The sequence below is a fragment of the Vidua macroura genome, chromosome 27 (assembly GCF_024509145.1).
Source record: "Vidua macroura isolate BioBank_ID:100142 chromosome 27, ASM2450914v1, whole genome shotgun sequence".
Classification (NCBI taxonomy): domain Eukaryota; kingdom Metazoa; phylum Chordata; class Aves; order Passeriformes; family Viduidae; genus Vidua; species Vidua macroura.
Genome location: NC_071597.1, coordinates 5,601,270 through 5,628,344, shown reverse-complemented (window position 1 = coordinate 5,628,344; position 27,075 = coordinate 5,601,270). Strand labels below are relative to the sequence as shown.

The 27,075-nt window shown below is 55.3% G+C and overlaps 1 protein-coding gene across 4 annotated transcripts in view; it reads left to right on the top strand.

The window, feature by feature from the left end:
- The window catches only part of LOC128819803 (acid-sensing ion channel 2), a 409,246-nt gene that overhangs the window by 318,810 nt on the left and 63,361 nt on the right, over positions 1-27,075 (top strand). Inside the window, exon 1 of one of the 4 annotated variants that reach the window (XM_054000163.1) lies at positions 14,376-14,981. The exons of the other annotated variants lie outside the window; for them this stretch is intronic. Coding sequence (XP_053856138.1) covers positions 14,442-14,981 — 540 coding nt within the window. The 5' untranslated portion in view covers positions 14,376-14,441. Of the gene's footprint in view, positions 1-14,375; positions 14,982-27,075 lie in introns of those variants that run through there. 4 annotated transcript variants of the gene reach the window in all.

The following is a 27,075-nucleotide window of genomic DNA, read 5'->3' as shown; positions in this document are numbered from 1 at the left end:
GGATGCTGGAATTTTCTCAGCCATGCAGGGACACTCAGTGGCCATGAACAGCAGAGATCTCCTGGAGGGAGGATTGGCTGTGGGAGAGATAAAGAAAACTGCCCAAAGAGCAGCAGAGAGCTGCCCCAGCTCTGAGAGATGGCAATGGAACACACCCCCAGCCACATCTTGTATCCCAGGACAAAGCTGCCACGTGAATGCTCTGGGTACAGGGAATAGGAGGTTGGCTTTGGGTCTCCATCCATCCCTTCCACTCCTCAGCTCTCAGGAGTTCTGGTGGTTCAGATTTCACTCTGATTTCAGGAGTGCTGCCTGCCCCCGGGTGGGCACAGACACAGCTCAGGGAAAGAGGATTTGCTGCCTTGGCTCTGCTTTTTCTCAGGGTTGGTTCTCAGGGCCTGGGTGTTTGTTAGAGGGGGAAGACCCAGACAGTTCTTGTTGAGATCAGGAAGTCCTGTTAGTGTCCTAAGGGATCTCTGCTTTCTAATACCCAAAACTGTGGCAGGGAGTTTCTCTCTGCCTCATTTCAGTGTCACTTTTCTCCTCAGTTCTTCCTACAGCTCTCACAGGGGTTGTGTCCAACATTTCACCACCATGAGGAAATTCCCCATAACGAGGTGACATCCTTGTCCTTGTGAGCAGGGAGGGAACAAGGAACAGCTGGAGCTATGCCAGGGGGATTTGGGATGGAGCTCAGGGAAAGGTTCTTCCCCCAGAGGTGCTGGCACTGCCCAGGCTCCCCAGGGAATGGGCACAGCCCCGAGGCTGCCAGAGCTCCAGGAGCGTTTGGACAGCGCTGCCAGGGGTGCCCAGGGTGGGATGTTGGGGGGTCTGGGCAGGGTCAGGGGCTGGACTGGATGGGGGTCCTATCCAGCTCAGGATATTCCAGGATTCTGTGTAGTGGGTAATGGGAGATGAGAAAATCACGGAATCCTGGAATAGTTTGGGTTAGAGGGACCTTAAAGCCCACCTAGTACCACCCTTCCACTGTCCCAGGGTGCCCCAACCCCAGTGTCCAGCCTGGCCTCAGGCACTGCCAGGGATCCTTGGACACTGCTGGGGCAGCCACAGCTTTTCTGGGAAGCTGTTCCAAGGTTGCCAAAAGATGCCCTTGATCTTGGGAAAAGGATTTGGGATCAATCCCCATGGATGGGGATGGTGCTGAGTGCCTGGGAAGGGAGGAGCTGCCTGGGAAGTGCCTGACAGGAGTGGTTCCAGAGGGTGCTGTGGGATCTGGGCTGTCAGGATCTGATTCCTCCTCTCTGGGGGTGATCCCTGAGCTCCATCTGAGAGGTGCCTGTTCCTGCTGGGTCCCCTCGGGATCAGTTCCGAGGGGTGGGAGCAGGAGCAGGAGTGGTGCATGGAGGACAAGCCTCCCACACCCAGTCCAGTGAGCTGTCACCCCAAAATGTCACTGTCACTTTGCAAGCCTGACCTGAGACCATCAGCAAATCCCATTCCCCAGCCCTGCACTGCTGGAGCAGTATTTGGGATGGCTCCTGGAACTCCCTGCTGGATTTTAGCTTGGCAGGCCCAGCCCAGGGGCTTTGTGTGGCTGGATTTACCTAATACTGTCAGATTTTGGTCAAGCCAGACAGAATTAAACTCACCCCACCCCAGAGCCCCCATCCCATCCCACCCCATCCCATCCCATCCCTGAGCTCTTCTCCTGGGCCAGGCTGGGATGAGATGCTGGCTCCTGGAAGCCCAGGAGTGTCTGGTCCCACATTCAGGTGTGCCTGCTCCTACCTTCACCTCTGCACCCCATTTCTCCTCCTCAGCCCAAATCCTGACAGAGGGACCCCCCAAACATCCCCCAAGCTCCCCCACCCCAAAGGCCCCAGGCCCTGCAGGCTTGGCCATTGGAAAACTCTCCAGAAACACAGAATTTCCACAGTCAAAGTGAGATTTGGCAATGAAATTCCAGCCCCTGCCAACTGAGGATGTTTGGATTCAGCTTTTCCACTAAAAATGTCATTTATCCAACTGAAGTGGCTGTAGGGAAGGGCTGGAGCTGACAGCTCCCCCTCCCCAGCAGCTGCTGCAGGGAGAGCAGAGGCAGCTCTGCCGCTCACAGGTGCTTCAGTGCCCCATTCCCCATTTCCAGAGCAGAAAGTTCCATCTGAAGGATGGAATTTTATCAGTTCTATTTCATTTAAATGAACTCAGTGACTGCTCAGGAAGGAAAAAAGTGAAATTTCAACACGGAAATCAAACACAGCAACATTATCAAAATGTGGGGTTGGGGTTGGTGGGAGCTGAGCTGGATTTTGGGCTCAGTTTTATCTAAAGCAGCTCAGCTTGGATGAACTTAAGCAAATACCAGCAGCCTGGGGGTGCCACAGGTGAAAAACCAGGTGAAAGAACTCCCCTGGCCCAGAGCTTCAGCTGTGCCTGAGCTCCCCTGGCCCTCCCTGTCCTGCCAGGGGTGTCCCAGGGCCACCTTCCCACCCCCAGATCTCCAAATGCCTGCTTTGGCACAGGCTCCAGCCCGCGTGATTGATGTTTATTAATGAAATTGATTTATTAGTTATTACAGGATTTAATTCTCTTCCAAGGACTGACCCTCGGGGGTTTGCTGCTCTCAGACTCTCCCAGGTGCCCATGCTGGATCCCTCCCCTCACTCCTCTAGAAAAGCCAGGAGCAGCTGAAGTTTGGAAGGAGGTTAAGGTTTCAAAGCCAGTGCTGAGCTGTTGTTACTGTCTCCTCACAGCCTGCAGTGATTGCTCGGTAACTCCTCGCTAACCCCTGGCTTGGTGGGGGCTGTCTCAGGCCATTCCCCCTGCTCCCACCCCACCCCTGCACCCCCAGGTGCCTCCCCAGGAGAGCCCAGCCGCCTTCGCTCGGCTTTGGGAGCAGTTCCTGCCCTCTGTAAATAATTCCCTGCTAATTCTGCCCAGCTGGGCCTCTTCGTGCAGTCCCTGGGATAAAGGGTGGGGAGTAAATCCTGCTTTTAATAAGGCCCAGAAATGCTGAGTTCAAGCACTGAATCAAAGCAATCTCCATGGAGGGCCTGGGCTGGGGCTGCTGTGTTGTTTTGTCACTGCCTTCTCCCAGGGATGTTCTCACTGGGCCAGTGGGAAGTGCCCCTGCTCATGGCAGGGGTGGCACTGGATCCTTAAAGCCCCTTCCCACCCAAACCAGGCTGGGATCCCCTGGTTTGTAACCCTAAGGAACTGCAAGGTCCCAAGGAATTGGAGACATCGCAGCACTGATTTCCAGCCCCGAAGCTGCTCAAGCCCTCATGGAGAGCTATTCCAGCTGTCCCAGGAAAAGCTTTCTGTGCCACTTTCCCCTCAGCTTGTCTCCAAGATCAGTTTGGAATTCTTCCTTCCATTTCCAAGGTCAGCAGCAGGTGTTGCCGTTATCCCCAGCAGCACTTCTGCACCCGGAGTGGCTGAGGGAAATAAATCAGAGTTCCTGATAGTTTGTCCTGTGCAATTATTCCAGGAACAGCTCCCCAGGGCGTCAGTGCACAATGGGCTCTCAAAGAGAAAAGGAACCCCATTGTCATGGAAAACACCCCAGGGAGGAGGGGATTGAGGGGATTTCAGTGTCCACGTGGAAATGTCCCATCCCGGTCCCATCCCACCCATCCCAGAGCTGTGGCAGAGCCACGGTGTCCCCACTCCCAAGGGAAAAATGGGAAGGCAGGAGATAGGCACGGATATTTGGGAGTAGGCTCAGGGAAAATAAACGGTCCTGCCTTTAGTGGGAGGATTGAGGGGGAGTTCTGGAGTGTGATCCATGACCTGGCAGATTCCCAGCTCTGATTCCCACTTTTCTGGAGCTTCCTGACTCCCATCAGCTCCTGGCACCAGGGAATTGATGGTGGCAAAGGGAAGAAGGAAGATGGAAATGTGTTCATTCCCAGACTTTACAGCTGATACAGGAACATGGGGGGCAAATCCTCCCTTCATTCACAGATTTTACAGCAGGGCATGGGAACAAATCCTTCCTTAGAGCATTTTGTTCCCAAATGTAAGGACTAAATTAAAAAAAAAAACAAAAACAAAAAAAAAAACAAAACAAAAAAAAAAAAAAAAAAAAAAAAACCAAAAAAAAAAACGCATGGAGAAGTTGCTAAACCCCTCAAATTCCTGCAGGAGGGAACAGCCCAAAAGCAGGGAGCAGGAAGGGTTTGATGGAAGCATTTCCAGTCAAGCTTTCTCAAGTCTCCAGGGAGCTTTTGCACCTCCAGGGAAATTGTTTTAAATATCAACTCCAGAGAGGAAATAGCCTTGGGAAGGGAAAACTCTTGGAGAAAATTGTGGAGAATCATCCGGCCCATTACCCAGAGCTCAGGGAAGCTCCATGTGCTCATCCAGCCACATCCAAGGCTGAAAAAGAAGGAGAGAGAAATTCTGAATATAAGTGTATCCAATATTTTGGGGGGAAATACAGAGAGGAAACAAAAGAGACCAGGAAATGTCATCTTTGTGCCTTGTACACCTGGAGGTGTACTCCTCAGAGGGGGAAGAGAATGGATTCAAGCATCCCCAGGAACACTCAGGATATTCCTTCAGGGAATGTCTCTCCAGGAAAACAAATCCTGACAAGATCTTTGTGCAAAGGCAGAGCCAGTCCAAACATCCCTCCTGGAAGGAGGAACCTCTTCCTGCTGCAGTTTCGTTCCTCCAGGGCTTTTTCCACACAGGAGCTCCCTTCCTTTTGCCTTCTCATGGGCTTCTGTTAAAGAAAAAAGCAGGAATTTGGAATAATAAAAAAAATTTCCTTGTCAGCCATCAGAGGAGCCAAAGGCTGGAGAATACAGGGAGGCATTAAAGGAAAAGGTAAAAAAGGGCAGATTTTGGTGTGGTAGTGGGAGGGAATTCCTCCCTGGGAGAGGGGGAAGGGTTATTCCCTTGGTGTCCCTGGATCCCTGGCAGTGCCCAAGGCCAGGCTGGACAGGGCTTGGAGCAGCCTGGGACAGTGGGAGGTGTCCCTGCCATGGCAGGGGTGGCACTGGGTGGGCTTTAGGGTCCCTTCCCACCCAAACCATTCCAGGATTCCATGGAAGTCCTGAAGACTGCAATGGGAGAGGAAAGAGCTCCCAGGGGCTGGGTCCTGGCAGGAGAGAGTCCAGGACTGACCTGAGCCAGGTCCTGAATGTTGTCCCAACCTGGGCCTGGAATCCTGCTGCTGTACCTGGGGAAACTGGGGCACTCTGAGGGGTCATTCCCCATCTTTTCCCAGTGTCCTTTCCCTGTGTCCCAGGGCCAGATCCAACAGGATTGAGCAGAGGCCCCCCTGTGAGCCCAGGGGGCTTGGGGGTGATCCCAGTTACCCCCAGGCTGGATGGACTGGGAATGGGAATGCCCTGCTGCTCCTCCAGGTGCCATCCCAGGATCACTGAGGCTGGAAAATGTCACCCAGTCCAACCTTGGACCAAATCCCACCGTTCCCACTAAAAACTCATCCCTGCTTTCAACCCCAGCTCTGGGTGCACGGGATGGGAGCCAGGAATCCCCAGAGCTCCTCAGGAAGGGCAGGAGGGCCTTTGCCAGAGGCACCTGGAGGGTCACAGGAATCAGCCAGGCTGGAGAAGCCCTCGGAGCCCACACCAGTTGCAATCCTGGTCTCTGCTGATGCTGGTTCTCAAGGAACGGCCAGTACAGGGAATTCTGGCCAGATACAAACCCAGACAATTCCCTGGCTGTGCCAGCTCAGCCCTTGCTCTCCTCCCTGCACAGCTCCACTGGCATTCCAAGGCTATTGAGAGCCAAATCCTGCTTCTCATCCCTGAAAAAACAGCCAGAAACTGCCCTGAAGTCCAAGAAAACCTCCGATTTCCTCTGCTTGCAGCAGGAGCAGAATCCAGCCCGAAACATTCCAAGTTTCCTGGTGTTGTTTGTGGATTTTTATAAAAATCAATGTCATTTACAATTACATAACTGCAAAAAAGCAGCTGAAAAACTTCAGGATGGAGCTTCTATTTTATCCAACCTTTTCTCCATTAATCTTCCCACACAACTGCTGTCACCATTAGGCTGCCAAAGGAAAAATCTTTGGATCCTTTCAGTTTGGCAGCTCCGCAGGTGGCACTTACCTGCCTCTGCTTCCAGCCTGTCCCGCTTCCCCAGATCCCTGTGGATCCCCCTGTGCCTGAGGTAACAGGATATCAGTGGGACAGACCTTCAGCACCCACCCCGTGGCCTCCAACCCTGGAAATCCACAGGAAGGAGGAAAAAATTCCCAAATTCTGTCGCAGCAGCCGCCGGTGTGTGGAGAGTTTGCAGCCACCTGGGATTCCCACCCTGGGAATTGCCTGAATGAGCCCTGCTGGAATTGCTGGCAGCATTCCCATGGAATCTGCAAGGAACTGAAGCAGCTTTGGGGCTGTCAGATTTGATCCTTTGAAGGGATTTTTGACAGGAATTGAAGCTTTTTTTGATGGAGAGGGGGAGGTTTTGCCGTGAGCAGAAAGGGGCTGCTTCCCTCGGGAGGAGCACTGAATTCTCCCCCATTTCTGCAAAGTCTGCGAGTTCACCGTGAGCAGGGACAGGTCAGGACTGTTTGTGCTTCCAGCCTCATCCCCCAGGTGCTCCGGGGATTTTTACAGTAATTGCAATAATTTATTTCCTCCAGGGTGACCCCTGTGCTCAGCCAGAACCTCGGGAGCAGAGCAGGGATGAGCTGGGACGAGAATGTGGCACAGGGACCTTCCCAAAGCTCAGGGCCCCTCCTGTCCCCAGAGCCCCAGCTCCGGGTGTCACCTCTGGAACCATCTCCATTCCTTCTGCTCCACCCCTGGCCATGTCCCACACCGGGCTGGGTGGGTTGGAGCAGCCTGGGACAGTGGGAGGTGTCCCCAGGCTGGGAGCAGGGTGGGCTTTAAGGTTTCTCCCAACCCAAAACATTCCAGGATTCCATCATTCCCCACACGGGGCCAATTACTCCAACCCCTACATGGGAATTTTTGCAGCAGCAAATTTCCCTGCAATTCCTGTGCCACAAATCCAAGGGTTTGGGAATGGGGAGGTTTCAGTGGCAGCTCTGGGGGCTGACCCAGGGACCACTCCAGGGCTGTTCAATCCCAAAAATTCCAGCCCAAACTTCCAAGATTTGGGCTCCAGACTGGCCCAGGAGTTCCATATTTGTTCTCCAGCACATTCAGGGAACAAAGGAACTTCCCAACATGGTCCTGGTGCTGTGGGATCAGAGGCTGATGTGGAGGTGACCCTTCTCTTTTATCCTTCAGGATTTGAAACCTCATTTTCCCACTTCCCTCCTGCTGCCATAAGACTGGGGATGTGGCAGCCTCTTGGATTGGAAACATCTCCAGGTTTGAGGAGAAAGGGCTTTTCCCCTTTTCCCCACCTTGCTGCCAAGAGAGCCTTCAAATTCCTTGGAATGACAAGGAACAAACCTTAACTTCAGGAATTGCTCCCTGAACTTGGTTTGAAAGCCAAACTCCCTGAAAGAGAATTTTCCATCCTCTCCAGCATCCAAACACGGAGCAGTTTTCCTCTGGATTTGCCTGGTCCAGTGAATTTCATGGATGGGAAAAGGGTTCAGGGAATTGTTTCTCCAGGCACAGGGTGAGACATGGAACATTCAGCACAGCCCTCCCAGGTGTCCCAGGGTGACCCACGGGCTGCTGTGCTGGCCCTGTCCCCTGGAAGCTGCAGCCTCCTCTGCTCCAGGTGCTGTTCCTCTTGGGAATGTGAGGTTTGGGGTCAGGGGAGGTGCAGGGGAGCCTCCAGCCCACTCCAGGCTTATTCCTGTGGGGTATCCAGAATCATCCCCCCAAGACAGGGAGGCTGGGAATTCCCTCCTACATTTCCCACTGTCACATCTCACTGCCAGATCCAGAGGTGATGTCCAATCCTAAATCAAAGTGTAGGTCCTGGCTAATCCTAAATGAAGGTGCAGGGGGTGCCTAGATCCCAAAGGAAACTGTAGGAGATGTCTAATCCCAAATAAAAGTGTAGGTGATGCCTAATCCCAAATGAAGGTGATGCCCAATCCCATATAAAGGTGTAGGAGGTGCCCAATCCCATATGGATCAGCTCCCATCCACATCTCGGGACCAAAGCCTTGAACAAGCCAGCTCTGAACAGTAAAATGAGCTCAAAAGTTTTTCCTTACCAAGGTTCCTTTTTAATTAAAGCAGAACATCTCCGGTGGTGCCAGCCATGGAACAGGAAAAGCTTTGGAGCAGGAAAAGCCTTGGAGTGTGGCTGAACTCCCAAGGGAAGCAGGAGAGCATCGCCCCTCCCTGCAGCCCCTCAGCAGCCAAAACAGGAGCTCCCCCAGCCAGGAGCTGCCAGCAAATTCCAGCCTTTCAGGAACTGGGGAAAAAGGAAAAGGAAAATAAATAGGAACAGAAAACCCCAGGCTCTGAAGTTCAGAGGTTCAGGGGAAAAACTGGAATAATCTGTGTGTCTGAGAGGCAGAAAACAGATAATATTCAATATTCAATAGTCAATAGTCAATATTTAATACTCAAATCTTCTATGTCCTCCTGAAGATGGATTCATTTCCCAGCCTCTGGATGTGTCCCATGGATCCCCCTTCCCTGCACATTTCAGGGCTCCTTTCAAAGCTGTTCTTTTCCCTTTTCCCCCTGGGCTGCCTGGATCCAGGATCACTCCAGCTGGGCCAGGGAAGGGGAGAAGTGCCCTAAAAGCTCAGGGATGGGGCACCAAGCACCTCACCTGGCTGTGTCCCTTCACTGTCCCACGGGATGGAGGGACGGGACACAGGGAGTGGCAGGGCTGGATGGGATATTGGGAGGGAATTCCTCCCTGGGAGGGTGGGGAGGGCTGGGATGGAATTCCCAGAGCAGCTGTGGTGCCCCTGGATCCCTGGCAGTGCCCAAGGCCAGGCTGGACAGGGCTGGGAGCAGCCTGGGACAGTGGAAGGTGTCCCTGCCCATGGCAGGGGTGGCACTGGAGGGGATTTAAGATCCCAAACCAACCCAAACCATTCCATGACTTGTTTTAACCTCTGGACAGAACTTTAGGGCCCCAGGGACTGAGGGAGGCTCCTGGCCAGCCCTGGGGCTACCAAAATCCACAGAGAGCATTGGGACAGCTGGGCACTGGGAGGTCCAGGGTACCCCATTCCTGATGGCAAGGAAGGAATTTGAAAGGAAGAGGCCATAAGAACTTCACTGTTTAATTTGCTCCAGAGAATTCCTGTTCAATCCATCCTTCCCAAATCCAGAGGTGTTTTCATTTGTTTCATCTCCTCCCCTCACTTCTTTGGCAGTGAAATGGAAAATGGGGGGGAAAAGGGGGAGATAATTGGGAGGATGCCAGCTGCGAGCTTAAAATAGATCCAAATCCTTCCTCTTCCCTACCTGCAGAAGGAAAAGAAGGGGATATTTAAATATCTATCTCTATAAACACATTTATTTATGGATTAGCCTTTTATTCCTTTAAGGAAGGCCAGGAATAATGGCTCTGCCAGCAAATGCCAATTAAAGCAGACCCCGCTAATTAAAGGCCATGTGACAGCCCTGTCACGTGTGGCACAGGACAGGACCTCCTATCCACAGCTGATTCCCAAATTAAGCCCCTGGATCAGCCACATGTCCCCTCCAAAAACTGGGAGGAAGGAGGATTAAACCCTTTGGGAGGTGCAGGGATGGGGACCCCCCACGGGCAGGTCCGCAGCCCAGCCAAGATCTGGCTCCTGAAATCTTCCCAACTGATCCTTCTGTGCAAGCCTGGAACATCCCACTTCATCTCCCTTCCCCACGCTGGGATTCCCAGTGTAAGTCCCAAAGGAGCAGCCACACCTCGGCTCACTTGGGCATTTGTTTGATCTCTCCCAGGTTTTTTCCTTTAAACACACACAAGGTCCTGGAAATGAGACATCCAAAATCTCCCTATTTTTGCGGGGGTTTTTTTTGTTTTGTTTTTTTTTTTTTGTTTTGTTTGGGTTTTTTGTTTGTTTGTTTTTTTGTTTTGTTTTGTTTTGGGGTTTTTTAGTTTTTTGGTGGTTTTTTTTTGTTGTTTTTTGTTTGTTTGTTTTTGGGGGGTTGTTTGGGGTTTTTTTGTTTTGTTTTGTTTTGTTTTGTTTTTTTGTTTTGGAGCAGTGTTGTGAAATCCAAACGTTTTTACTCCTCTGGTGCTGCTGGGGTGAAGCAGCAGATGCAGAAATCCTGGCATTATTTATGTGCTCCCAATATTTTGGTATGGATGGAATATTTCACCTCGCTGCATTCAAAACAAACAGCTCCAAACTCCTGCAGCCCTCAAAATTCCCTCCATTCCTTGGGAGAATTTCCCAGCTGGAAGCCCAAGCATTTATTTAATTTATTTGCATGAAAAATGAAACAAACCCAAGGGAAACAACAACAGCCCCCTTTGGATGTTTCTGGGGGCTCCCCACAGCTCTGCTGCCCTGGGTCGCTCTGGGTGGGGTTCTCACATTCTGTGGGATCTGAGGCAGCAGGGCTGGAATTAGGGCCGAGTGGTGGCTTCCATGGAAACCCCAATTTCCAAGTGTTCTGTGCCTTTCTGGTTCCACGGTAGCTCCAGCAGGAACTGTTTCTGCAGGGCTTGGCCAGAGCAGGGAATTTTTCTGGAAGGTTTGGGGCTTGCAGAACATGTTTAAGTCTCCGACACCCTTGGCTGGGGGGTCACACCTATCCCAGGGGTGTGGGGTCACACCCATCCCCAGGGGCTGTGGGGTCACACCTGTCCCCAGGGGCTCCTTGTGTCCCAAAGCCCAGCTCAGCCCAGGCAGGGCTCTGTGGGATGGGCACATCCAGCTGTGCCCAGCCGTGCCAGGCTCTGCTCCTGCCCCTGGAAATGTTTCTGTGCTGGAAAAGGGATCCCATTCCCAGCCCAAGGGGACCTGAGCCCCCTGCCTGGGGACAAGGGTCCTTTCAGTGTCTGCCCCTTGTTCTCCTGAGAGCAAAAAATCCCCACCTTTGTATTCCAGGGGCTCTGGAAATACACCAAATCCAGTGTGGGAAGGTTGATCAGGGAATCCTGGAATGCTTGGGGTTGGGAGGGACCTTAAAGCCCATCCAGTTCCAAGCCCTGGGACACCTCCCACTGTCCCAGGCTGCTCCAAGCCCAATGTCCAGCCTGACCTGGGACACTGCCAGGGATCCAGGGGCAGCCACAGCCTCTGCAGGTATTCCAGGGCCTCCCCACCCTCTCAGGGAGGAATTATTTCCCCAGGTCCCATCCTGCCCCATTTGACCCCAGCCCTGTGATTTCTCCCCCTGCTTCTGGTCCCTAAAAGCTCAGCAGAGCAGAGGATGTCCCAGAGCTCCTCCATGGCTGGGACCAAGCCCAGTGGACAAAACCAGGGATAAATCTGCTGCCCACTCACCCAGCAGGAACCGCTCAGGAGAGCAAGGGAATAAATCCCATCAATCCCTGGGATGCTCCAGTGGACACAGGAGGGGAGTGTGGCCAGGGCAGGGGCTCCAGTCACCCTGTGAGTTTGGAGAGAGGAGTTTGGAGTGGGATCCTCCCACCCTTTGCTCCTTTCCAGGATAAATACCAATACTAATGCTGATACTAATATAAATACTAATCCTAATACTAATACTAATACTGATACTGATACTATCCAGCAGAACAAAGTTTTACAATTTCCTTTCCAGGGGATTTCAAGCTTTTCTTTAATCCTTTTTGTCTTCACCCAGGTCGATGTTTGAGGTGAAAATGAAGTTTCAAAAGAAGCCAAAGGTTTTGTTTGAAACAACTTCCAAATAGTTGTCTTCCTGTCCCCTTTCAGGGGCACACAGGGGATATTTTGGGGAGGGAATGGTGGAATTCCCCCACAATATTTCACTGAATTTGTCAAGTATCCCAAACTACAGAATCCCAAATCCATTCTCCGCCAGAAGGAGGAAACTCACACAGCTCAAGGGATAATTTTCAAGCAACTTGTTGGTTAATTAGCAATATTTCTGGATCAGCTCTATTATTTCTTATTTAACTTAATTAGGTCCAATCAGCTTTTAAGCTGCTGTGGCTGCCTGAGGAATTACCCAAGGCTCGGCTGCAGGGAATGAGCTGCTTTCCCAAATCACTGAAAACATGGAGACAGTTTCCAAAGGCTAGGGCGATGTCCCACCAGGTGACACCTTGGAATTTCATTGTCAGGTTTGGTTTGGCTTTGACTTTGGTTTTCATGGGGAACCTTTTGGATTCCAGCTCCAGCTGGCCTTGGCCATCCCACTGCCCTTTGCCATCAGACGTTGCCAGCTAATTAAGAAAAATTGCTTCCCTCTAATAAATCAAGCAGATACGAGTGGATCATTTGGAGTGGAATTAAGGAAAAAGCCGCTTTCCATGCAAATCTACTGCTCTTTCCTTCACAAGCCCCTTTTGCCAGGCTGCACCTGCCCAAAAAAAAAGAGTAAAAAACCTTTTCGAGAAGAGGAAGAGCTGAAAGCGAGGCCAGTGCAGGGCTGGGCTGGGCTTTCCCCCCACGGAACGTGGCCTGGCCCGGCTGTGCCACAGGGCTGGGATGAGTGTGGAGAGGGAGGGAACTCGGGAGGATGTTTATAGTCGGGCACCTTTTATTTCCTTGGGTTTGTGGCAATAAATCATGGATAAAACAGCCCCGGTCCACCTGGTGGGGAAGCACTTAGGTTGCTGATTACCCTGAGAGGGAGCCAAGGGGAAAAACTCCCACTGCTTTCAACAGGCGGCAGGGAAAAACGAGCCGGGATCCGCTGGGGAAACGGCAGTAAAGGCTCCCTGGAGCTGCCAGAGATGCCGCTGGAATGGATTCGGGAACTGCTGGCCTCTTCCCACTCGGTTCCGAAAGGTCACGGCCGGTGCTGGGGTGTTGGGAAGGATTTGCTGCTTACGAACAGTGCTAAAAAATGGGGAAATGCTCCCGAGCACGGACACGAGCTCGGGAAAAACCACCCGAGATATGTGAGGGCACCTAGCTGAGCTCACGCAGTGTTTGTGCTGCTGCCACCGCCCCCGCCCTGCAGGGCACAGGCTCAGCCGCCCAGTCCCGTTTCCCCCCGTATCTCCGGACAAGGAGTGGGATTTTGGACTGGCTGTCCCCCAAGCCGCGGCTGCTGCACGTTCGCAGCTTTGCCACAATAAAAAAAGCAACCCGCCCGGAGAGGCTGGAGAGAACCAGGCTGTAACGACTCCATCTATTGGGTAAAAATATACGGCTCCAAATGCACAGGGAAAATTAATTCCGAGGGAAAAAAAAAAAAATATATCAGAGGGGATTCGGAGCAGTTACCGGCACTTACAGCTTAATTGGACACAATTAGAGGAATGTTTCTCGGTTCTGTTTGAAACCAAAATGAAGGTAACGGCAGCCGCTTGCAGAGATTCGAGCTCAGCAATCCCGAGGAGATACCAATCCATATCCCGAGTTATTCCCGTCGCACAGGCTGTTAAGGGAAAGGGGCTTTTTCGGTGTCCGATCAGGGCAGGAGGAGCCCCTGACCCCAGAGGGCTCCGCAGGCTCGGGGTGAGGGGCAGCGGGGCAGCGAGGGGCGGGGGCGATGCTTCCCGGAACGCGTTTCTCCCTTTCCCATTCGTTCCATGGGAGCCGAGGCGCGGGGAGCAGCTTCGCCACGGAGAGCAGAGAGCCCGGAGCCCCCTCCAAAACCATCCCCCCTCCCCACAAACCAGCGGCCGCACGGAGCCCGCTGCGAGCCTCGCCTCCGTAACCCCCGGCTTTTCTTGATATTATGTTCTCCCCCGGGGCTGCTGAAAAGCAGAAAAACAAACTCCTGCCGGAGGAGGGAGGAGGCAGCGGGGGGGCCGGGGCCGGCGGCAGCCGGGGGATAACGGGGGGCGGAGGAGGAGGAGGAGGAGAAGGAGGAGGAGGAGGAGCGGGGGGCTACTCTGGGAAAGCAGCAGCGCGATCGGCGCCCGGCATCGCTCCCTCCGCCTCCCGAGCGCCGAGCGGCCGGGACTGGCACCTCGGGAAGCTTCGTCCCGCTCTTCCTCCTCCTCAGCCTCCTTTTCCTGCTGCCGCCGCCGCCGCCACTCGCTGCCCGCGGCCGGGGCGCGCCCGGCGGAGCGCTCGGCGATGGCAGCGCGGGGCGGGCGCGGCGCGGGGCGGGCGGGCGCGGGCCGGGGGTAGCGCGGGGGTCCCGCAGCACTCTCCCCCCCGGGGTCCCGGGGTCCGCGGGGTCGGAGCCCGGGAGGCTCGCGGCGGGGCTCGGTCGGTGTCGGTGTCGGGCGGGGCGCGGTACCGCGGGATGTGAGCGGCGCGGCCGGGCAGGGACAGGGGCAGCGACAGGGACGGGGGCGGGCGGCGCCGGTGGCCCCGGTGGCCCCGGGCCCGGCATGCCGCGCTGCCGGAACTGCCGCCCGCCGCGCAGCTCGGGGCCGCGGGCCGCCCGCGGGCGCTGCCCCCGCCGCTCGGGGCCGCAGCCGGCGGGGGGCCCGGGGATGGCGCGGCGCTGCTCGCCCTGAGCCCGGCCCGGAGGAGGACGAGCGGCGGCGGCGGGAGGAGGAGGAGGAGGGGAGCGCCCATGGCGCGGGGGCGCCGGGCGCCGGCGCTGCGCACTCGGCTGCACGGGCTGCGCCTCATGTGCTCGGCGCGGGCGGCGCCGGCGCGCCGGGCGCTCTGGGTGCTCGCCTTCTGCACGGCGCTGGGGCTGCTGCTGGCCTGGTCCTCCGACCGCCTGCTGCACTGGCTCGCCTTCCCCTCGCACACCCGCGTGCGCACCGAGTGGAGCCGCCAGCTGCCCTTCCCCGCCGTCACGCTGTGCAACAACAACCCGCTGCGCTTCCCTCGCCTCTCCAAGGGCGACCTGTACTACGCGGGGCACTGGCTGGGGCTGCTGCTGCCCAACCGCACCGCGCGGCCGCTGCTCACCGAGCTGCTGCGCGCCGACGAGGCGCGGCTGCGCTGGTTCGCCAAACTGGCCGATTTCCGCCTCTTTCTGCCGCCCCGCCACTACGAGGGCATCAGCGCCGACTTCATGGACCGCCTGGGCCACCAGCTGGAGGACATGCTGCTGTCCTGCAAGTACCGCGGCGAGCTCTGCGGCCCGCACAACTTCTCCGCGGTGAGTGCGCGCCGGGAGCCCCGGCTGCTCTCGGCTCCTGTCCGGGGCCGCTTGGGTCGTGTCGGTTCTGGTCCGTGTTCCCGGTTCGAGTCGGTCCAAGAGACTCCCGGCTCGTGTCGGTTCTGTTCCGTGTCTGCGGCTCCTCTCGGCCCGAGGGATCCCCGGGTCCTGGTCCCCTGGATCCCCAGGATGCCCTGTTGGCCCCGGTCCCTGTCCCCGGTTCGTGCCGCTCCAAGGGCACCCCTGGCTGGTGTCGGTTTAAGGGACTCCTGGTTGGTGTCGGTTCCGGTCCGTGTCCCGCTCCCGGCCCCGCCGCTCGCTGCGCGTTTGCCCGCGGTGCCCGGAACGCTCCGGGGTCGCAGAGGTCCCAGAGGGTTCAGAGGGTCCCGGTGTGTCCGGAGAGTCCGGCAGGTCCCGCATGGCCGGGCAGGCTCCCCCCGGCCCGGGAGCCCCTCGGGAGCTCCCCGCAGGTCGCTGCCCACCGAGCCCTTTCCCTCTGGCTGTTTTTTCCACCGTCTCGAGGTGATGCTCTCTGGTCTAGGGATGACTGTCTGGCGTGTGAGGGGCTGGCTGCTGCCTTGGGTTTTAATCAGAAATAATTAAATTAATGTTGCACCATCCCCGCCGCTGCCTTCCCACGTTCCGCGTTGCTCCCAGCGTAGTCGCACCCAGATTTTTCCCCTGTCCGAGCCGAGGTCCCCCAGGTGTGCCGTGGCTGCAGCGCGGTCCGGCCCAGCCCTGCCCATCCCGCTTTGCTGTGTCCGGCCCCGCTCTGTCCGGTCCCCTTCGGCTCCCCGTGCAATCCCGGGAGTCCCTGGAGCTGCTCCTCTGGGGCCGTGGGCGTTGTGCACCCTGGAGTGCTTTGGCATGCGGAGCTTTGCTGAGCCGAGCTGATCCGAAAAGTGTTCGAGCCCTGATTAACCAGCGGGGTTTGGGATCAACCCCAAAACTCGGGGCAGGGCTTTACAAACCATTAGGAGCGGGATCCCCGCTTGGGAAGAGCCCGGTGGGACTGTTGGGAGCTCTGATGTGTTGGGAGGAGGCTCTGGGTGAGAGCTGGAGTCAGAGCCACGTGAAGCATCCCCGGGAGCGGCGGGATGTTGATGGTGCTGGAATATTCCGCTGCTCTGATCTCTGCGGGCAGCGCGGCTGTGAGTGAACAGAGGGATCAGTGGAGTCTGTGGGGACAGAGCAAACTCTGCGTGTGCCGGAGGAGCTGAATTCCGGCTCTGCCTGGGATGCAGCCTGGAAATCAGACGGAATTGTCCCTTTGGGCTTGTCACGGCAGCCGCTAAACGCTGAAGGGGAGGAGGGAGGGTCTCCCCGCGGGATGGAGGAGCTGCCCCGGCTGTGCAGGCAGCAGCTGCTGCTGCGAACAGGAGCAGGAGCGGCACAGCTGGGGTGGGAATCAGATATAAAACGGGATTTGGGAGCAGGCCCTTTCCAGCAGGACAACCCGGTGCCGTGGCACGAGGAAATTCGGGAATTGCAGAGGAACAGGCAGTGGGCGGTGAGGAAAAGCTGCGTCCCCCTCCCGGGTGCCAGGGTGGGATCTGCTGGTGTTTGGCCGGTGCCAGGAGGGGCTGACTGCGGCTTCTACCGAGCCCCTCGTTCCTCCAGGGTGCGGCAAATCCGGCAGAGGTTCCCGTTGTCCCGGCCAGGATAAATCCTGGAGTGCTGCTGTGGCTGCACAGCCGAGGGCTGCTCTGGGACTGCTGCAGGAGTTTCTCCAGGAGGAAATCGGGCATTCCCGGCTCTGCAGCTGCTGCCGGAGCCACCACGGTGCTGAGGAGCGGGGTCTCCTCCAGCCATCCTGGAAAAGTCCCAGAAGCTGCTGCCCGAGACTGGGAGGGAGGAATCGGGGGTGTGATCCCCGGGAGCTCACAGCACTGAGGGCATTGCTCAGCTGAGGAAGTAGGGAAAACATCCTTCCCATCCCAAAGGGTCTGTGCGGCTCCAGGGTGGAGGCAGAGGGGAGTCCGTGTGCCAGGAACCGGCTGGATCTGCTTTCCCTGCCCCGAGCTCTGCCTGCGGCAGGTGAGGGGGCCCGGTGCCACCTCCCTGTGTCCCGGCACGTCCCTCCTCTTCCTCCTCCTGCCTGAAGGAACAGGGCAGTGACCTCTGCCTTGTCCTTGAGGGGAGGCTGAGGAGCTTCTCCACCTGGGAACCCCTGGTGCAGAGAGGTGTTCCCTGGGGAGGTGCTGGGAACAACTTCCCGGGGGTCGGGAGTGTCCCGAGAGCTCGGGATAGGGCACTGCCCTCCCCGGGTGTGTCTGTGGGATGGAGGTGCCACACCCGGGGCTGGGGGTTCCTGTGGGGCTGAGCCTGGGGCAGCCCCTGGGGTTACTTGGAGCTTCTGCTTCTCTTCCTGGATTCGGAGGGAGGACCCCAAGGAGAGGCAGGAAAATGCTGTGGAGTGAGCCGGACACAGGTATGAGGCAGGATGTGTGAAAAGATAAATGCAAGTGGAATAAATGGGGGTGTAAAGAGAATTTTGCAGGTTTTAGACATGCTCGGGTGCTCCAAGAGCATCTTCTGTGCTAAAAGACCAGGGGGAGGTGAGGCTTTCCTGGGTAAAACTCCCAAAAGCCCAAAGCAGAGGGGATTTGAAGAAAAGGGGTCCTGGCTGAGGTGTGGAGCAGAGCAAAGGGACTGGGGTGGGGAGGTGCTCTCCTGTGAGTGCTTCCAGCTCTGCCCTGGAGCTCCTCCAAGACATTCCCTCTCCTCCCAACCCATCTCCCACAGGAGATTCCCTCTCCTCCCAGCCCCTCCAAATCGTGGGGGCAGAGGGTGTTGAGATTTGTGGGTGACATGGGAAAGGAAGAGGACACTGGGGAATGAGCCTAGCAACCCCAACAGTGTGGGAAGTGTTGCTTTTATTCCTTAATAAATGGAAATATGGGATTGCACTGATCTTTGGAGCTCGGGGCTGCAGGTCTGGGATGATCTCGTTGGATTTATTCCATTTAGGAGGGCTCAGGTCTGGATTATTTCCTAGCCTGCTCCAGGAGGGGTTTGTTGTCCCTGTCAATGTTTTCCAGAAGGATGAGGATTTGTTCATGGATCAGATGGAGTCTCCTGTCCTCAGCCAATGTGTGGCTTTACTTATTTTAGGCTGGACCTGAAGCTGGGCTGTTGGGGTGGTTATCCAAGAATCCCGGGATGGTTTGGGTTGGGAGGGACCTTAAAGCCCAGTTCCATGGGCAGGGACACCTTCCACCGTCCCAGGGTGCTCCAAGCCCCATCCAGCCTGGCCTTGGGCACTGCCAGGGATGGGCAAAACCATCCAGGAATGCTTGGAGCTGGATAAATCCAACCTTCCCAAATGCCCACGTGCTGATTCCAAGGGAAGGAAGCACCCAGCAGCTCCTGTCCTTCAAAACTTCCTCAAATTCCAAATCCAAGAGCCAGACTGGGCAGCTCAGTGAGTGAGGACCTGCTTTCCCTGGAGTGGCTCTGTCTGGGAGGAGCTGAGGCTCAGGATTAAGTGGATGCTGCTCTGCTCTGCATTCCCTGGATTTGGGGTTGTTTTATTCCTCTGAGCTCTTTGTCTCTGGAATATTTATCTTGGTTGCCCTGTCCTGTGCTCATTGATTTCTTCCTTCCTAGGATTTTTCATCCTGAGAAATTAATGAGCGGATCCAAAATCCGGGGGTCTGTTCATGGGCTGGGGTTTAGGGTTAATGATCTCCGGATTTAATAACTCCCCAAATTAAATTGTCACCTGTGCCTCTGCCTGGGGAGCTGTGGGGATACAGGGCTTCTGCTGGGAGGGGTGGCAGGGTTTGGTCCCATCCTTCACGAAATCCTTGGATTTCTGGGGTGTTCCAAAGGCTCTGCAGTCAATACTTGCTCGTGGTTTGATTTGCTCAGTTGTTTTTTATTAAAGCATTTAATTTCTCCCCAGAGCAGGGACTTTATGGGGTGGCAGCTGCACAGAGACCTCAGTGCTGCTTTTTAAAAATATTCCTGCGTGTTTGCCTGAAAATTTGATGAATATTGCTGACACATCCCTCATGTGGGGCTGTAATTGTGGTTTTCTCAGCAGAGAACCCCCTGTGTCCAGGGTGAAGTTCAGCCTTATCTCACTAAATGAATGGGACATTTCAGCCCTGAGTTTGGTGTGAGACAGAAGTTCTGTGCCACCAGCCTGGAACAGCTGCAAACATCTTAATTACCACCACCACAATTAGTTGCAGAGGAATTTCAGGATGTAGGGTTGTTTATTTGGGGATTTTCCTTACCCACCCACAAACTGTTTTATGCAATTCCCTTTCCCACCTTTATTCTCTCATATTTTTATTTTAATTCTTTAGTTTTGGCTTCACTTCCAAACAAAGCTCTGGCCTGGGGGTGGTGTTGCCTTTGGAAGGGGTGTGGGTGGTGTTTAATGGTGCTGATGTGGGGCTGGAGCCTTGGATGTGCTCCCAAATTGTCCCAGTGCCACTTTAGGGAACTGCCTGGGGCTGGTTGGGTTCAGCCTGGGATCACTGTGAAACCAAGGCCTGTTCTCCCATTCTGAGGGAATCCTGCTGATTGTGGGTTCCCAGTGGCAGAATCCAAGGAGGAATCTGGGGTGGGCTATGCCACGTGCTGCTCTAGGGAAAGCTGTCTGTGAGGGATGGGCTGAAGGGTTTGGGGTGATTTCCTGTGGGTTTGGAGTCAGCTGGACCCCTGCACTGACCCCAATTCCTGATCTCCCCCAGAGCTGGGTGCTGAGGGGATTTGGACTTCTCTTGGGCTGGGGCTGAAAACAGGGATGAGTTTGGCACTGACCTGGTGGGTCCTGAGAGGGGCCAGAAGCTGTAGGAGCAGAAGGATAAAGCCCAGGGGTTCCAGAGCTTCCCCTCCCTGCCAGAGCTGCAGGGAGCAGGGCCTGGGCTGCTGGGAGCTTCTCTCCCCCCAGTGCCACCCCTGCCATGGCAAGGACACCTCCCACTGTCCCCGGCTGCTGCCAGCCCCATCCAACCTGAACACTGCAGGGATCCAGGGGCAGCCACAGCTCTCTGGGCACCCTGTGCCAGGGCCTGCCCACTCTGCCAGGGAATAATTCCTGCCCAATCTCCCACCCATCCCTGCCCTCTGGCAGTGGGAGCCATTCCCTGGGTCCTGTCCCTCCATCCCTTGTCCCCAGTCCCTCTCCAGCTCTCCTGGAGCCCCTTTGGGCCCTGCAAGGGGCTCTGAGCTCTTCCTGGGGCTTCTCCTCTCCAGGGGAGCACCCCCAGCTCTCCGAGCCTGGCTCCGAGGGGCTCCAGCCCTGGAGTGGCTCTGTGGCTCCTCTGGAAACAGCTCCAGCAGCTCCATCTCCTGGGAGGACTGAGTGACCTCCTGGGAGGCTCCCTCCAGATGTGGCCAGGAATGTCCCAGCTGCAGGAGGGGACCCTGGCTTCGCTGGCCTGGAGCAGGACAGAGCTGCTGGGGATGTGTTGCTGTGCAGGGAGTCAGGAGTGCAAATCCCACGGAATTTGGGGAGAACAGGGCTGGACTGGGCTCCTTTGCATCCCACACTTGGTGTCCCAGTGCCTCTGAATCCAGGTGCAGATCCAGGTGCGGATCTAGATGCAGGCAGCTGTTGGAATTCTGCACCCCTGGTGGTTTTAGCAACGTCTGGGCAGGATTCTGGGGTGGGAACTCTCCTGGATTCACAGACTGTCCCAGGCTGGAAGGGATCCACAAGAATCCATGAATCCAGCTCCTCACTTCACCTTGAATGTGGGAACTTTGATTTCTGTCAGGACAGGAAAAATATCACTTCCATGGGGAAAGGATTCTGCTGAGTTTCCACTTCCTCCAGGAGCTGCTCTTTTGGCCTGAGCTGGACCACAGACCAAACCCCTTTTCTTGAGCAGGGATTTTTCTGGAGAGGAGGGATGGGAGTCTTTGGGAATTGAGGGATGGGATTTTTTGGGAGAGGAGCATCCAACTGCAGGAAGAGGAGGGATTTTTAGCAGGACTTTATTGTGTTTTTTTCTCTTTTCCATCAATTTATTCCATCCATCCATCCATCCATCCATCCATCCATCCATCCATCCATCCATCCATCCAGGGGATTCCAGCTGCTGAAGGTGCAGTTGTCATGATGGGTTTGAGTTGTGGAATAGGTTGCCAATAATTACTGCCCACCCTGAGCAGAATTAATGTAATTAAAGACACAGTTACAGTCCCCGCCCACTCCAGGGTGCTGCCAGGGCTTAATTAATGTTTGCAAATTGCTCCAGGATCTGCATGGGACCATCTCCCAACAGTGCCATGTCAGGCAGGGAATTCAGGAATTCCCTCTCATTCCTGGCAGGAAATGAGAGTGGGAATTCCTTGAATGGAGCTGCCGTGGGACACTGGTGTGGGGAGGGGAAGGGAATCCAGGGCTGCAGGGTGGGGATCAGTGGGATTTGGGCTCCCAGTGCCCCTGGGTTTGTTCCCTTGGGAGCCTGAGGCTGTGGGGTTTGCCCTTCCCTCTGCTGCAGTTCAGGGTAATTCCATTTATCCTGAAATCCCTGGAGTTTGTTCCCACTGGAGTTTTTTCCTTTTTGGCCCCATTCTGTCATTTATCCTGAATTCCCTGGGCCATTGGAGGCTGTTCCCACTGGGAGCACTGATGGTACCAGCAGGGCCTTGCAGCATCCCAGACTGGCTCTGGAATCCATCCCTTTTCCCAGCAGGAGGGATAAGATTGGAACTGGGATGAGCTTTTTCTCCTGTGTTTGCTTTTCCCATCCTGGCTGCAGATTTGCCATGAGCTGGGACGGAGGGAAGCTGCTGGATTCTTGTCTGGAGCAGCAGCTCCTGTCCTTGGGGCATGGACAGGGATTCCTCTGGGTTATTTATCCTGGAAAGGGCTCAGCCTGCCTGGGAGCTACTGCTTGTCCAGGTGTTTTGCAGCTGGATGGATCCAAGGGCTGCTCTCCCATTCCTTATCCATGCAGGAGGCCAGGCTGGAACTGGCCTGGATGCAGGGATGGGGGGATGCCCTTTGGGATGCAGATGTCCTTTGGGATGGGGGATGCCCTTTGGGATGGGGGATGCCCTTTGGGATGCAGGGATGTCCTTTGGGATGGGGGATGCTCTTTGGGATGCAGGGATGTCCTTTGGGATGGGGGGATGCCTTTTGGGATGGAGGATCCCCTCTGTCCAGTTGTAGGGACTCCTGTGGGGCCAGGAACTGGTTGGGAAAATCCTGCCTAAATCCCAGGCTTTAAAAATGAAGCCTCAGCTCTCAAGGTGGGAATTGTCCCCCAAGACTTGCCCAGCCCAGGTGGGCTCAGGGCTTCCAGCAGGGCTGGTTGATGTTGGAATGCCCATTTTTCCTGCATTCCTGCTCCATGGCCCTTCCTGGCCCTTTACAGCACTTCCACCCTTCCCTGCTTCCCTTTTCCCAGCCCCTCTCTCTGGGAAATCACCCATCCATCTGATGGGCTTGGGAATGAGGGCTGTGCATTTCTCTCCTGCTGAAGCCAGGAAATGCCCTCCCTCCATCCCCCTGGGATAACACGGCCCGTTCACTTCCCTCTGGGAGTCTCATTCTCTCTTTTTTTCCTTTTCCCACTGTAATTTCAAGCAGTGGGAACAGGATTTTTTTTTTCCCCATGGATTGTTCCATTCCTCTTTTCCCAATTCTATAATTTCTTGCTGGAATAAAACAAATTCTAGGCAAACTTCCTCCCCAAACCCCTGGAGCTTGACGTTTTTTCAATAATAAAGTTGGAATGTAAATTAGGAACTGGAGCTGTTCCCAATCCTAGGAGCACACTGCTCCCATCCCAATTCTCCTCTGCTTTATTAAATCAGGAGGAATGGCCCATTATAATCCAATTAACTGTGATTCCCAGGCAGGAATTCCTGGCTTCAGGGTGGGGGAAAAGTTGGATAAAATGATTGTAAAAGGCTTGGGATTGGGTTGTTTGGGATTTTTTTCCTTTTTCCCTTTAAAAACCCTTCAGCAGCTGAAACCAGGGGAAAGCCATGGTGGAGAACTGGCTCCTGGTTTTGTAATAAATTTATGGAGTGATCCAGAGTGGCTCCTTGTGGGCATGGAGATCCTGCTGGGCTGCCAGCACATGTTCCTGCCAGGAATGATCCCATCTTTCTCCTGGAATTCACAGCTCAGTGCTCCCGGCACTCGGGTGGAAGGCAGGAACAGAAGGATCAGCAACTTGTCCATGGAATTCTGTTCCTGCAGCTCCAAACAAACCTGGCACAGCTTGGAGGGACCTGGAGGGGGGCAGGTGGGGAAATGAGATCAAGGAGTGGTTTGGGTTGGAAAGGACCTTAAAGGACCCTAAAGGCCACCCAGAGCCACCCCTGCCATGGCAGGGACACCTCCCACTGTCCCAGGCTGCTCCAATCTCCAATGTCCAGCCTTTCCAATGCCCCATCTCCCCTTCCCAGTGCTGGGGAGGTTTTCTTTGGAATGACTCCTCATTTGGGATCTGCCACATCCTGCAAAGGATAATCCTTGGGCACTGCCAGGGATCCAGGGGCACCACAGCTGCTCTGGGCACCCTGTGCCAGGGCCTCTCACCCTCCCGGGGAGGAATTCCATCTCTCTCAGACCTTCTCGCTTTGCTAAATTTTGTAGCAATTCCCAAATGCCTGTAAAAAGGTGGAAATGGGCTGTGTAGCAGGAAAGCAGCCTGGCAGGTGCCCTGGAATACACCAGCACAGCATTCCCACAGGTGGCTAGAACTTTATAACGAATATTTTGGAATAGCAATGGATTTTCTGAGGGGGAAAATTATCTTCCCCCTCTGGTTCCTTCCTGCCATGCCTGGGATAAGGGATGGGAAGGTTGGGAGCAGCTCCCTGTGCTGGAACAGCTGCTCCCAGGATTCCAGTTCAGCTTTCCAGCTCATTCCCTGCTCCATCAGCATCTCCTGCCCTCCAAACTCAGCTGAATGCCCGAATTTCTTCCTTCAGGGAGTGCTGGAGCAGAAGGCACCACCCTGCCCGAGTCATTCCCTGGGGAACAATCCTGAAAATCCCGACTGGAGGTGGCAGATCCTGGCGCTGTTCCCAGAATCCCAGCTTCCCACACTATCCAAACACTGGGATGTCAAAGCCATCAGTCTCTGTGTTCTGGTGGTGCCTGCAGCCCGATCTTCCCCCTCTGGAAGCCTCCTGCAGTCCTGGGTGATTTGTGGCACCCAGGGCTCCAGCTGGGTCCAGCTCCTTGTGTTTTATCCACACTCACCAGCACATTCCAGCGAGGATCAGCCAGGGATCCTCCCAAGCTCCTTGCTTTCCTCTGGAAAGGCCACTTTACTTTCACCCTCACAAACTTTGTCCCCTTGTCTTTATCCCTGTGTTCAGCTCAGCCCTTCCCTCCCCTCAGGTTTCTCCTGGAGGTTGGAGTCACCCATGGTCCCTCCCTGCTCCCTCTGCCCTCTGGGTGGGGTTTGGGTGTCGTGTCAGCCCCTGGCCAGGTAATGCTTGGCATTGACTCCATGATTCACAGCAGGCTGATCAATCTCTTTATTATTATGTCATTATTAAGGAACCCATTGCTTTTATAGACAGTTACAATACACCTGGACTTAATTGGTCCTTTAATTAAAACACCATCACCACTGGCTAATTAAAAACCACCCTTTGGTAAACAAATCTCCATAACACATTCCACACGTTCACAATACCGGGTGCAGCAAGTGAAGATAAGAATTGTGTCTCATTCTTTTCTCTGATCTTCTCACAGCCTTTCCCAGAACAATGCCTGGGAAAGGTCTGTTTGTGGCCAGAGAGCTGCTGCCACATTTGGGGACACAGCTGTCCCCTCCCCTGCCCAGGGGAGCTGTGTCAGGGCCGTGCTCTCTGCTCCCTGCTCTCTCCTGAGCACTGAAATGCAGTCCCAGGCAGTGGGAGTGGGACCTGCCTGAGCCCGATGCTGTTTGCCTGACCCTGCAGGGCAGAGGCTTCCCTGGGGCTTTGTGCCGCAGGAGTGAGGACAGGAATGGGGCCCATGGGATGGGTTTTCCTTGGGCTGGGATTCCCAGCTCCAGGTGTGCCCCTTGGGATTTGATAGTTTTTGTAGGTCCCTTCCACCTGAAATTCCCTTCCTCTCTCCTTCTCCCCAGAATCTCCTCTGCCTTGGATTTTTCCAAGCACTGGACGCTTCCCATCCCTTTCTTGCTCATGCCCATTAACCTGGCTTTACCTTTTTTGTGCCAAATTCATTGTGTTAAAATAATTCCAGTGGCTCCAAGGCCCTTGAATAGGGGAGCCATTGGGAGAGGTGGGAATAAAGCTCCTGGCTGGGCTGAGAGATTCCTGAATTCTCAGTGTCCTGTGACAGCTGCTTGGACAGGATCCACCTCAGGTCCTGGTGCTCCCCTGTTTTGGGGGGTTTCTGGCTATGGTATGAGCAGGGGATCTGGAACCCTCGTTTCTGTATTCACATCAATATTCCCGGTTTTCCAGAGGCCTTTCCTTCATGGAGTCAGTGTTCAGCTTTCACTTGGCACAGGAGGGGATTTCTGCTCACCAGAGTTTGATTCTCCCCCCACCAGTGAAACCATCATTAGCAGTTAATTGGTGATGGGGGAAGTTCCAGGTCCCTTTTCCCTGCCCCATCTGCCTTCCCAAGTCTGGGCAGGTTTTATTTGGAATGACTCCTGATCTGGGATCTGCCACATCCTGCAAAGGATAATCCAGTGTGGGAAGGAGATGCCTCGACATCAGTGGCAGCTTTTGGGGCTTTTCCAGAGCTGGGACTTGGTGTGGGATCAGCTCCCTGTGGGATCAACTCCCTGTGGGATTACTGGCACACCTCAGGAGAGGGGGGTGTGACACCGAGGGGTTCAGCAGCCCCCGATCATGAGGGTTGGCTGAAGTCTGAGAAAAAATACAATTTTAAGCTGGTTGAAGATTTTTTGAGCTGTTTGTGTTTGGCCTCCGGCCTGGGCACTGCTCCTGATGAAATTTTCAAGATTTCCTTGATGGTGTAAGGATTATGGATTTAGATTAAAAGGACATCAGAGATTTTCACATGTCCTTAGTGCTGGCTTTAAACATCCAGTGCTGGGGGATGCCAGAGCCCAGAGGGGGAATGGAGTCCCAGGATAATCTTGTAATGGCCCCACCCCAAATCCTGCTTCTGTTTTGGCCTCTTCTAAAGGAGAAGGACCTGGAGGGGCTGGAGCCCCAGGAGTGGCTGAGGGAGCTGGGAAGGGGCTCAGCCTGGAGAAAAGGAGGCTCAGGGGGGCCCTTCTGGCTCTGCACAACTCCTGACAGGAGGGGACAGCCGGGGGGGGGGGGGGGTTGGGCTCTGCTGCCAGGGAACAGGGACAGGAGGAGAGGGAACGGCCTCAGGCTGGGCCAGGGGAGGTCAGGGTGGACAGCAGCAGGAATTTCCCCATGGAAAGGGGGCTCAGGCCTTGTCAGGGGCTGCCCAGGGAAGTTTGGAGTGCCCATCCCTGCAGGTGTCCAAGGAAGGCCTGGATGTGGCACTCAGGGCTCTGGGCTGGGGCAAGGTGGGGATCAGGCACAGCTGGGACTCGGTGATCCTGGAGGGCTTTTCCAATCTCAGAGATCCTGGGATTCGGTGCTGGGAAATGGAGTTGGTAGGGAAGGGAAGCTGTGTGGGTGTGAAGAGCTTGGGCACTGCCAGGGATCCAGGGGCACCACAGCTGCTCTGGACACCCTGTGCCAGGGCCTGCCCACCCTCCCAGGGAACAATTCCCAATTCCCAATCTCCCATCCATCCCTGCCCTCTGGCAGTGGGAACCATTCCCTGTGTCTGTCCTTCCATCCGTTGTCCCCAGTCCCTCTCCAGCTCTCCTGGAGCCCCTTTGGGCCTGGAAGGGGCTCTGAGCTCTCCCTGGAGCTTCCCCTCTCCAGGGCAGCACCCTCAGCTCTCCGAGCCTGGCTCTAGCCCCTCTGATCCTTTGTTATCCCAGGCACAGGAGCCACTTCCTGTGGAAAATCCCAGGTTTTTTTTGCTTCCTCTTCACTTTTTGAAGTGATTTTGCTCCTTTGGCCTCCGTTCCCTCCCTGCCTTGGGAAAGGGGAGCTCCAGTGGGGATGAAGGGGACACCAGTGCTGACCTGGCAGCCCTCCCCGTGCCCGCTCAGGTGGTGACTGGGACATGGCATTTTGGGATTCC